We start from the raw sequence: 12,688 nt of genomic DNA, 5'->3' as shown, positions 1-12,688 counted from the left end.
GAAGGCGCTTAAATTGCATTTAATCAAAATTAACATTATCATTTTCATCGAAAAAAGCAAGTTAAAATGGCCTTCGAAGAAGGGAATTGATGGGTGTGAATCCTAGTAGGACTAAGAAGTTTGTCAAGATTCAAAAGTTCTATTAAAATGGTGGATGTGAAAGACGCGTCAGTCTTGAGTCCCTCCCAGGAAGCAAACCCACTGCTATGGAAGAGGAAGGTGAAGGTGCTGCCCCTGCAGAGGAGATCCTATGTCACGGATGATACTTTATGGATCTAAAGTCTTCTCAGATAAGGTCAGTTGTATGTCACCTATGTATTGGGTTACAGCAGAAGAAAAAAGTCAATCCATTGCCAGGCGACTTGGGGCCTTTGGTTATCAGCTATGTTCTGATCACTTGTTATATTGCTTTCTGCACTTTGTTTGTTTAGCTTTTTGTAACCGGTCGTCACCATCATAGGCCTACTTGGATGCATGAAGCACAGGTGTTTGCGTAGCTTTTGGATCCTATATGGAGAGAAGGGTTCTACAGTATTTGTTTGTGTGAACATAGACTTGCTTCTCACTCCTGTCTTTGCTGGATGCTTAGAAGAACTGGGTATGTCAGGAAAGAAATAACAACAGATGCGGAGCAGCAGATTACACATTCGTGTGTATGTGCGCTAACATGTCCTTAGGGTGAATATGGAGTAGGAAATGTTGCAGAGCCTACACATTGATTGAGGAATTTGCTAGAGAGATTTGCCTAGTAGGAGTTGTGCATGGATACTGCATGTTGAGTAAGATTTAATCTGAGTTGAAAGGAGATTCCACTAATCCTTACGCCATGTCATGCCATGTAATGCTTATGTTATGCAATGTTAATGTTCAAGTGCTGTAAACCACTCCATGACTACCATCTTCAAGAAAATCAATCACTAGGACCATTATAAATAGAAGACAACATTAAATTCACCCTCTCTGTTTATAAGGTGATATTACATTTGTTCCAGTTTTCCTTAAGATGTTCACAGAAGTGTTTTTTCATTGAGAAGCATCTGCCTCTTAACGCAGGTTTATTTCATTCTTGGCTGGGTGACATTTTAATGGGCAAAACCTTAGTGGTCAGTTCCGCTACTAGTACTCTTACAAGACTATTCAGTAAAAGTTCCAGCTATAGGTTTTCCTAGATTTTTTGCTATCAAAGAAATTCAGATTGTTAAATTAATTTAATATAATGTAGAGTAGGCTATTTTTAATATTAATTTTGAAAGCGTTGATTTACTATTGTATATCAAGGTGTAGTAAACAAGTTAGTATTTTAAGTGGTTCATGTTTTTTTTATTGTAGTTAGCTTACAATAAAAGATATTGAAAGGATATCCTTGTAAGGTCGCTGTAGTGGTAGTATTGTGCAAATTAATAACGTTTTGTAAGTAAGGCTAGTCAGGTCCTCCTCACAGTCTTTGCTAGTATTTAAACATTTAGAAATTATATTTGAGCTGGATTGTTTGTGGGCCACAATGTTTGTTTTTAATTTAAATTATTTTGGTTGGTTTAGTTATATATATTCTGAAGCTCCTTTCTACCTTTTTTAACATTACTTTAGCTTGTGATTAGTTCTATTCTGCTCTATTCCCCTCACTTCAGTGAAGCTATCAAATTAATATCCTAGGGAAGCAGGGATACATGTTCAATAGCAATATTTGTATGGGGTGTGTACATATATATATTTTCACTGAAAAAAGCAAAGGTTACAGAGACGTTGTAGTTAGGCTCAGATGTCACTCGTATAAAGTTGGCTGGATAATATTTTGGTGGAGAGTCTTAATAAATGGAGAGCATCCATTGGTGACAAATAGGGTACAACAGGCATCGTTTTTGTAGGTGTCGGGCACCACAGTCGAGTAATATATGTTTACACAAGAGCTGACAGGTAAAGTTTGCCTGTTTGCAAATCTCTCACCGTGTTTATCCAGTAAAGAAATGATCAATGCACTTGGCAAGTGAGGGGGATGATTGCAAAGGGAACAGCTTTGGTAAAATGCAGCCAAGTGAAGTAGTGCATCTTACATTTATTAACACCTTAGGCTTCTTTGTGGACTAGCCCTTAGTCATGTAGGAGATTGGGGAGAATGTTAGTGGTTTTAAAAAGCCCGTCAAAGTTATCTCCTTCCACACCTGCATTCACATTTTTTGAGACAGGCTGTTTGTTTCTTCTGACATACATGTGACTTACGCATGAATGCCTAGGGCCTAAAGCCGGAGTCTCCAACGTTTTCTTTAATAAGAAATACTTTTGTTAAATGAAAATCACATCGAGCTACTAATAGTAGTGACATAATGGTGACCACCCCTTCTAAGATGGTTTGGTTAGCAGTGATAACATCAGGGCATTAAGCAGGGTTGCCATCAGTAAAGTTAAAAAAAACTAGCATTTAGGAATGCCTCTATATGGGTAATGCATAAAAAACATAACTGCAATCACCCTAGCACCAAGGTTATAATATGCGTAATAAATCTCCCCTACTCCCATAACAGCTTAAAATATATTAAAAATCTAACCATTTTTCTCAAATGTCAACTTATGAGTTATGAAAATACACACATGTTCATCTCGAATACACGCTTTTGTACTTTTGCAATGCATATAATAATTCCACCAAGCAAAAGCTTCTATATTAATAGGCTGAGCTGCACCCACGGGAGCTACTCCCAGGTAACTGGAGAGCTACTGGTAGCTCACGAGCTACTTGTTGAAGACACCTGGTCTAGGGATATGATCAGTTTATTTCTGGAAAACAGGAATCTGGAACTAGACCAGAAAATTCGGGAGCAATTTACATTAAAACTATGAGTAAACCACATCGACTCACAGGAAATGCTTTGTAGAGTGCTCCATTGGCCATACATGTTCACCAACATGGCAGGAATGATAACAAGACATGTACAATCCAGAAGCTGTTCCAAGCACTTCAATACCAATCATTTACCTCGGGGGAATGAGAACTCACTGCAGTGTGCAGTGTGTAAGCTCCAGAGCACAGGTTTTGATCGAGGTAGGACCTCATTAACCCCCAGTAAACAAACCATCTAGTGGGGAAAGTCATGTTTTTATGTTAGTGGATAAAGCAATGTTTTCCCATTGTTTAAACATGGTGGGCCATGAAGACCAGCTTGACCATGATCCCGGGTGCATACATTTCTGCACATTAGTCTGATGCTCCATTGAAAGTTTGACTTATGTTATGTTTATTCGCTTTTGAGAGTTAACAACTTAACTTAGAAATAACATTTATTAATCAAAAGTTGACGTTGCCCCTTGTTGAGTAATTAGCCAGAATAGTCAGCAATGGACTACATGTGGGCCGAAAGCGTTAACAAATAGGTACCGGTGATCTGGTAAATTATGGAACCCTCTATTGATTTAAATCGGTCGTCACTAATTCACGAGCAGACCACACCCTGAATTCCTAATATCTGTTGTTCAAATTCTTCAAGAGTCCATCTTCGTAGATGAAAAAGACATTCGAGCGATTTGCCTGAGCATCACAGGTACCAAAGAATAAGACACTGATTGAGGGGTCTGGGCTAGTGGCTGGATGAAGTGCTGAATCTGGTATAGAATCAACCAGTGGGATTTCCATCACCAAAAGTGGAGCGAATTCCTCTAAAGGATCTGCCTTCAGATGAAGAACTTTCTCAATGAATCCAAGGGCTGTCCATTGCTACCCATTTCTAAATAAGGCCCTAAAGATAAAACGTTATCAAATCTTACTTTGGATTATCATTCTTGTAACTATACACCTTCATGTGAGAGGATGCATTATATCATTATAGCCCACTTCCAAGGGCTACAGCAGTTGTTAAATGTCTTGAGACCGAGTTATAGGCCAGAGTCACGGGTGAGTGCCCATGATAGGCTGGAGGCAGGGCCGGACTGGCCATAGCGGGCACCGGGCAAACCCCCCCGGTGCGCCGCCCGGGTGGGGGGCCGGTTTGTTTTTGTTACAGGGCCGTTTATGCAGCATTAGGCCCTGTAACAAAATCGGCAGAAAACCTGCCCTGGGAAAGAGCTCGTTGGCACCTACAAACCCCAGGGGGGAAGTAGCCGAACACTTTGCCAGGGCCGGTTTTGGTTCCCAGTCCCGCCCTGTGCGAAGGGCCTATAACAACCGGCATAGCCCAAGGAAGAAGTGCTATAATGCTGTTAGCACATTCAGCCCTCTGCGGGTAGTATAATATAAATTAAAAAAGTAAAAACAGACAGGCGTTAGAACGATGGATAAGAAGGTCAACACCAGCCATTATTGGTCCATCTAGTCTTCAGTTGAGCTCTTAGCACTCCAGTATTCTAATGTGTGTTACTTATTTTTGCTAAGTGGGCTAAGGAGCTTGTTCACTATGGATATGTTTGTCTGCAAGATAATTAAAGTTTCACTGATGAAAATTCGAGTAAACCAGTCATGAGTGTTTTTTATGGATTTAGTTTTGACATATTTGTGATTGTATCTATATAACTATAAATACATATCTATATATATCTATATATATATATATATATATATATATATATATATATATACACACACACACACACACATATAATTTAAGAACTACAAAGACACCAATAACAACTTCTAAGATGTAACAGAAATCAATTGGAAATGTTGATAATTGCATTTCATTAAATGCCAGAAACCCATTTGCCAACAACTGGATCCAATAGAAATCCTTGTAAACTTGTATCTGTGACATTTCTACCAAGAAAGATATTACTTTTTATTGAGCTTGAAATGTAAATACTGAATTAAACATCCAGTGATAGAATAATCTTATGAAACATTAAAATATCTATAAGGTATAAGGGGAGCACTAAAGCAAACCTGTGTCGGTGAAAGGGGTTTTAAAAGAAGAAATATTGTGGGACAGTGCTGGGGAATCTTTGAGGACATAAGAAGTATGGGATTGACTTACAAATAACATTTGTAAATGTAAACCTGTAGGTTTCCTTTTATGATTTGAGTACATTTAAAGGGTTCATAAAAATTCCAAACCATAGTTGTACATATTCACGAAATCTGTCTGGTTATGTGTGTATAACTAAGCCTAAACCAACAACTTGTCCACTTTTTATTTTAAAACATGCTTATTCATTTTCAATGTTAATAGTTGGTTACATCTTGTATCACACAGTTATGTGGCATTATTCGTCGTCTAGGATATTCCAACTCGATTCATCTTCCCTTCCCATTCCCCACCTCTCTCCCCCCTCGGCAGTACTGGGTACAGTGGAACAATACCTTAACCTGCATTTGATTGTGGGTAGATACACCATCCCCAGGCGCTGCCCATTGTACCTGGCCTTTATGGATTTATCCACCACATTCGATTGCGTGAATAGGACCAAGCTATGGCTGATTTTGATAGATTTGGAATTTGAGTGCTGCTGGTAAATGTTTTCCTTATATTACATGAGAATTTAGGGATTAGGGTGCGACATGGTCGAGCTCGGAAAACTTCTGATGTGTTCCCTCTAGTCAGTGGGGCGCGTCAGGGATGCATTTTGGCACCTCTGCTTTTTATTACCTATATTAACAAATTAAGTACCCACTTGTCTTCAACCATACCGAAAATTGCTAATTCACTCGTCCCAGCGCTACTATATGCTGACGATGCTGTTTGAATGGCAAGGACACCCAGTGCTTTACGTATTTTTTCTCATTAATGGGTAGTTTGGACATGTCAACAAATTAAGGGCAATTGCACATAATGGCATGTGGCTGGACAGAAGAAATGTGTTATCCCTAAGGATTAGAGACCAGACTTTGAGCTCTGTGCAGAATGTTAGTTACCTTGGTGTAACCTTTGACTCAAAAGGTTCTTGGCAACCCCAGGTTAATGGTGCTCATGCAAAACTAGTCAGGGTGGCTGGGTCTCTATTGATTTTCCTTTAGAGGGTAGGTAGAGCATTATTTCCCCAAATATCAAGGTCTATAACCAACAGGGCGTTCCTACAGTCACATGCGGAGCTGGGTTATGGGGGTTTAACAACGCTTCCCCAAATAGGGGGAAGATAATAGGACTTGTAGGCAGCACTTGAATATTACGTTAACTAGCTCCCATTTTATCTTGCACTCAGAATTAAATTTGTTATATGTTTCCAATTTTGGATTCGCATGGGATCGAATTCCAATGCAACTTTTAATAGAAAAGTTATTTCAGATGTTCTCAGTTTACACAGGGTCTGTTAATTCTCTGGGTGAAATATGTTCTTATGTCCTTCAATGATATATGTCTCCCTGAAATGTTTATTGCTGCTGGTACCTTAAGAAAATTGATAAGAGGCTGGTGAAGTCCCGTAATGAAGAATTACGTCTTTCCCAAAGAATGGAGGATGTTTTTAGCAAGCACTCTATTCATAATTGTTTTATTTTTCTACCATCAGGAGAACCAGTATTTTATTTATCTTTAGAACTTTCACGGTGGGAGAGGTCTCTTCTTTTTTTTAAAATTAATTTATTGTTTCAGCTAACGGCCTTACAATATTTTAAGAACATGCAATATAAAAGAAATTCAATAAAAGCATGTGCACAGCAATCTATCAACAAATTAATTGGAAATATTAAAATGCAAGTACAGTGGGATGCTAAAAATACACACTTCCATCAGAGGCATACAACCTAAAATATAAATTCTTCGGCTACAATAAAATGTGAGTGCAGTGAAACAAAAAGTACACATTACCAATGAAGGCAACATCCTAAGTGAGAGAAAACAATATGTGAGTTATTTCTTTTCAAGGTGTAAACAATCTGCCAACCCACTTAGGGAGAAGAAGCACTGTGCATACAAATGGTACAGAATTGTGAAATTTGTGCAAAAGGTAGCAGCATGTTCCATTATGGGGCACAAGGAGGTTCACAGGGCCTACTTAACCACATACCTAGAGTAGAATGCAACTATCCCAGGCAAGGCCACTTAACCCATAGATATGACACTATGGAGGTGACCACGTACATATCATCTGGTTTAATACACAACGCCTTTGCTGGTGCAACACATCTAGCCAATCATAACCTGCTGTGCTGCTATATTTTTTGTGCAAAACACAATAAAATGGGTTTGATTTTCCAGGCCACAAAGGTACAATCACAGAGGTCGTATCTACCATCAAGTGTATGTATACATATAAGAAAATCCCGCAGGTTTAGGGCAGGCACGGTTTGGCGTTTTTGGTGGGTTTCTATTGTGGCAAAGTTCTGTGGAGTAGTGTATTAGCCTGTCCTTGTGATGGGTCGGCTGAGCAATCTTTGTTGCTTTATATGTTTTTTTTGCTAAATAAATTGACAATTCCTTTTATCCTGCCTTAAACATATTCTGAAGCCGTCTGCCTTAAAAAATGCAGAGATGCCTTAGCGTATCCTCAATTGTTAAGTAGTCCTGATGTTTGCCACAGTGTTTGTTGTTTCCTGAATATGTCCGTAAGCGGTAGGAAGTCAACGGAAGGCTAATGGCAGATTATCTGCCTAGTACAGGGACCCGCTGCTTTTGCATTAGCGGGGGTGTCTCGCTGCTCTTTTAATGCACTTCACTTCAGAGGTTTTTCTACTGCACGGAGATATGTTTTTATCTGATCTGCATTAATGCTTTAAGTCCTATGTATCTATTTTTATTGTATTTTATTCCTGTGATGAATTGTATAGTGCTCTTTTATGATTTTTACGTAAAATTGAATAAAGATATATTGAATTGAGCTACGCATATGTGCTAACAAGATCATGGAACAGCAACAAAGCAGGGGTAAGAGGTGCAGGTGGTAGGTGTAGCAGCAGGGGTCAGTGCAACTATAAAGTTTAGTGAGAAGAGAGAGAGCCAGGCCTTGGACTAATTGGGAGTAAGTTGGAAGGAGGGAGCAAGAAGTGCTTGCACCATGAACAGAGTAGAGAGAAGGCATGTACAATATGAGTAAAGCAGAAGGACGTCAGTGGGTAAAGGAAGATGCAACTGAGAATGGCATCCCTCCCACTGACTCACAGCACTTACCTGCCTTTAGTTGCTGGTTTCCTGTTTCCGCAACTGACTGCATCCGGCCCGGTCGGTCCAGCACACCTGAGGCATCAATCTTTGCATTTTGACACAGGGCCTCAGCTGCAATGTAATGGGAAGGTTGGCCAACAAGAGTAAAGATGTGGTTCAAAAAGCTGATGTGTATGGGTTGATTCTGGAACTTTAGCTTTGACTGCAGTATGGGAAACACCGCTCAGTATTTTTTGCTATGTCATTCTTGCTGTGATCAGATGCACCAGGATTGTTAAGGGGGTTCCTGGTGAGCATAGAGCCCAAACTGCCTGAAACTGGGTGCTGCTTCCTCCCATACTGCAACCTGTAAACCCCCCCACCCCCCCATTGGCAACCATCCCCGCTCCTTCCCACCCACACATGTTCATCTAAGTAGTCTCACTATACGTGTTGTGCTCTGCTGGCCTTCGGCTTGTTAAACCCCGCCTTGCATCGTGTTTTGACAGGTTTTGTGAGTTTTGACAATCCTGCCAGTGCCCAGGCCGCCATCCAGGCTATGAATGGCTTTCAGATTGGCATGAAGAGGCTGAAGGTGCAGCTGAAACGGCCGAAGGATGCCAACCGCCCTTACTGAGATGTTGCGGCAGTCGCTGGAAACAAGGACTAGCACAGGTAACTGCGCATGGGCCGTGCAGGAGCACCAGGAGCATAGTTAACTAGCGGAACGCACGCTCACTCTGACCCAGCGGTCTCCCCAGGGAGGCCGCTGGCAGGGCCGCACATAGGTACTCACATGTTTGCTGTGTTCACTTCCAATTGTATCTCAAGAGGGAGGAGAGAACAGGCACAGAGAGTTACAGGAAGGGAAGATTGTATGGAGATCAGTCAACACCTTCTCACTTTAGCAGGAGGAAAACTACATATGGGCCCACCAAAGACTCCACAGGAAGTACCCTGAAGGGCTTGTTTGTACCCAGATAATATGGTCTTGGCGAGACGCAAGGTTTCTTATGCGGAGGATCTCTCTATGCTTGCTTAATTGCCTGAATTTGTAAAGACCTTGCAAAGACTATAATTGAGTCCAAAGTTTCTGTGTTCTGTGCATAACTGTATGAAGTCTCAGGTTTTTGCAGGAGCAATTTACTGCGGGTAATGCCAATAAGAAGCGTTCCCGTGCGGTATTTACCACTGCACAGGGGAAAAATGGTAATGGGGCCCAAAAAACTTCAAGATAACGTGGGCTAATAGTATTTTTACTATTTCTGCACCCAATTTTTGCATGAAAGAAGCTGGCAAGAGTTCAGCAAGTGCATGCATAACTACATGCAAAGAACTGGGAGTGGAAACTGCCAATGCAAAAACCTGAGTGGAGCCGGAGCGAAACATACGCTCTAGCTCTAAAGAATTAAAAGGCCCATCATTCACCTGTTAAGGGTACCGCATATCTGTTTTTTCAAGCGCGATATTTTTCCATGCAGTACCATGCTAATTGGCCAGAACATTAACTGGTACAGACCAAGCCACGTATACTGTATGTGACATGCAAACCCAATCAAAGATGCACAATTTGTGCCTCCATCCTCCTTTTGCTTGGGCTCCCTCCTCTTCTTTTTATGCGGCTTTGATCTTTACATAGAGGCAGATGTGGTGTCGCTCAACTGGCTTTGGGTTAACAGTGATTCTCAGCTTCCTATGCCAGTGGTTCTTAACCTGTGGTCTGGGTACTCCTGGGGCTCCACAATGCCTACTCGGGATCTGCGGTTGCTTAGAAAATTCAATAATTTTAACCCGTTTGCTGCTTCGAACGTTCAGCGCCAGTGCTGAACTTTCGAAGATACGGGTGCGGCCGCGTCGGCCGTTGGACGTGCACAGCACCAGGGAGGTAGCTCGCGCGACGTCCAACGGCCGACGGCAGCAGCGAAGGGGTTAACAGACTGCTGAAAGTGTACAAAAATAGAGAAGCAAAATGTAAAATTGAATTTTTTTTAATGTTCTGTAAAAATTAAGGAAATTGAAGTTGGAGTCTAAAAATGCAGTTGGTATTATCACATGATTTGTGGGAACAGTGCAAGTGTATGGAACAGAGTATAGTATGGATGATAGATTATTTTTGCGTATTGTTTTGCCTTTCAAGTCATCGACATTGTTTATGCCGTGGTCCCTTGATTCTAATAATCTCTCAGTGGGGGTCTAAGGACTCCAGTGATGAATAAGGGGGGGTCCACAGAAGTCAAAAGGTTAAGAACCACTGTCCTATGCAACAGGGCATCATTAAATCGCAGGAGACCCCAAATTATGCCTGTTATATCCTGAATGGGGACAGCCACAGCCTGATAAGTACCCTTGCAGAATGTACTTCGGATCCTATAATTTCTAGCAAAACCCTTACTACATCGTGGCGACCATGTTATGTTACCTTATCTGTGTTGCAACACCGAGTGAATTCGTTCAAATCTCAGCATTCTATGTCTTCATTATCAGGACCTTGTCCTGATCATGTGTCTACTTAAGGGTTATTTTGCCTTTTTCTTGCAATTTGTGCATTCCATGCAACGTGTGGGGGAGAATTCAGGGGCAGATGTACAAAGAGACCAGAAGAAAAAAGTGGTCACAAATTGCGTATCAACTTTTTGTGTCTTGTCTCTGATTTTGGGGGCAACATTTACAATAATATGTAAATAAAATCTCGTCACATGAGGTCTCAGAACAACCTGTTTAATGAATGTTAATTAGGCAGGTCACTATTTGCAACCCCTTATGATTGGATACAAAGACAGGGATGATAGTGTACAAGGAACACAATTGGACCCTAACACAGCTGAATACACTTCGATTAGTAAGTATATTATAGAATTAATCCATCTAGCACAAGTTTTCATAAGTCAATGCACATTCAACAGATACTTAAATGGTCACCGAAAATCATTTTGATAGTAAACATCAATTTATTCTTTATATCCAAACCATGGATAGCATACATGAAACAAAGTACATTGTACGGTTACTTCAAAGTCAAGAGAAAGAAGTGAGAAGTAAGTTCTCATGTGTAAGATAGCAAAGGAAAAGTAAGAATGCATCAAGGGATATTTACAAAGAACCAGTTAGAATATTTCAAGAGGGAGGGATCCGACCAAATTGTTATTACTTATAGGGTTGGTACCCCTGCATAGACGAGCCTACCCCTAATTACATTTGCCGAGACTTGATCTGTGATGGCGGTGGTAGGGGGAGTGGATGTTGGGTGTAGGCCCCTGGGGGGATTGTCAAAATCATTTATGCTTTCCATGGTTTCGATATAAAGAATAAATTGATGTTTACTATCAAAATGATTTTCGGTGACCATTTAAGTATCTGTTAAATGTGCATATACTTATAAAATCTTGTGCTAGATGGATTAATTTCATAATATACTTACTAATCGAGGAGTATTCAGCTGAGTTAGGGACCAATTGTTTTCCTGATCGACACCCAGGTCCTTTGACACTCAACTGGGTTACCCCATTTTCTGTAATAGTGTACATGGAACAGCAGGCCGCCATTCCTGTGTTTGTATGTACATAAGGGAAATTGTTTTGTAAAGTCAGCCCGTGTTCCATAGAGGGACAGGTGGGGTTTTTAAAAAATGTTTCCTGTTTGGGAAGACGTCAGGGGGAAGGGGGTGAAGGGGAGCGGAAAATCTGGACCACTGCTGCCTCCTCTCGAATTTACCTCTCACGATTCTCAAAGGTCAAGGGGCATCAAGGCAACTCCTTCCCCTTGGCATATCAGTTATCACCTTCTTAGATGTTTCAATTACTAGCCAATGCATTGCAAACACAATTTTAGATGACAATCATGGAGACATACCATACTAAATTGCAGTTAAGAAGTAACACACCTTTTACGTCCCTTCCTAATTTCCATTCGGGAAGTGTCGCTAAAACCATGCTGCGAGCCAGAAATGTTTTCCTGACTGCAAAAATGGGCCTATATAGTATAACAAATATTTCACTTTCACTTGCAGGATTTGCGGACACAAAATGGTGTCCATGTCATCCATAGTTCATCTGAAAAATCTTCCTGTCTGTAGAAAAGTCAATTTCATATGCCAGTGAAAAATTAGCCATACACCTTATCTGTTTCCAAAGCCTCATGCCATGTCTGTCTTACAATCTATGCAACACTGTTGGTGTGCCCAATCTTTGCAGTTAATAGTTGTCCCTCAGCTGTGGCATTGGACTGGCGTGGTGAAGGCTGTGCTTCTATTCATTAACTACTTCTGGGCGAGGTACAGTTGTTCACACTAGGCGAAAGACATCTGGCCAGCGGCGGCTGCTAGGGAACAGTAGTGGTGGGAGGGGAGGAGGCTTAGAAAAACAGAAAAGACGACTTACCCGCTGGCCGCTGCTTCTCTTCCGTCATCCTCCCTCTGTTCCTGACTCCCGGCAGCACACAGGCTCCCAGACTCCCCTAAGCCAATCATGATGCTGCTGTCAACAGCATGGCAGCAGTGTCATGATTGGTCTGAGCGACCTGGTTTGCCGCTCAAAAAATGCTTGAGAGCTTGGGACTGTCCTCCACCCAGCTGCGCAACATACCCAGGCGGAGAAATGCTAAGTGCACGTGTCTGTTTGGCCAACCACTCCTCCTCCCGCTGACATCCGCCAAGCCCCCCCACCCCCTGTCTTAACCTGGCTACATACTAAAAA

At 41.4% G+C, this 12,688-nt stretch overlaps 1 protein-coding gene across 1 annotated transcript in view; it reads left to right on the top strand.

The window, feature by feature from the left end:
- The window catches only part of CELF4 (CUGBP Elav-like family member 4), a 1,317,354-nt gene that overhangs the window by 1,250,968 nt on the left and 53,698 nt on the right, over positions 1-12,688 (top strand). Inside the window, exon 13 of the mRNA XM_078674731.1 lies at positions 8,507-8,672. Coding sequence (XP_078530857.1) covers positions 8,507-8,634 — 128 coding nt within the window. The 3' untranslated portion in view covers positions 8,635-8,672. The remainder of the gene's footprint in view (positions 1-8,506; positions 8,673-12,688) is intronic.

This window comes from Lissotriton helveticus, chromosome 2_1 (assembly GCF_964261635.1).
Source record: "Lissotriton helveticus chromosome 2_1, aLisHel1.1, whole genome shotgun sequence".
In the NCBI taxonomy this organism is placed as follows: domain Eukaryota; kingdom Metazoa; phylum Chordata; class Amphibia; order Caudata; family Salamandridae; genus Lissotriton; species Lissotriton helveticus.
Note: the sequence above shows the minus strand (reverse complement) of the source record. Positions and strands in the feature narration are given on the sequence as shown.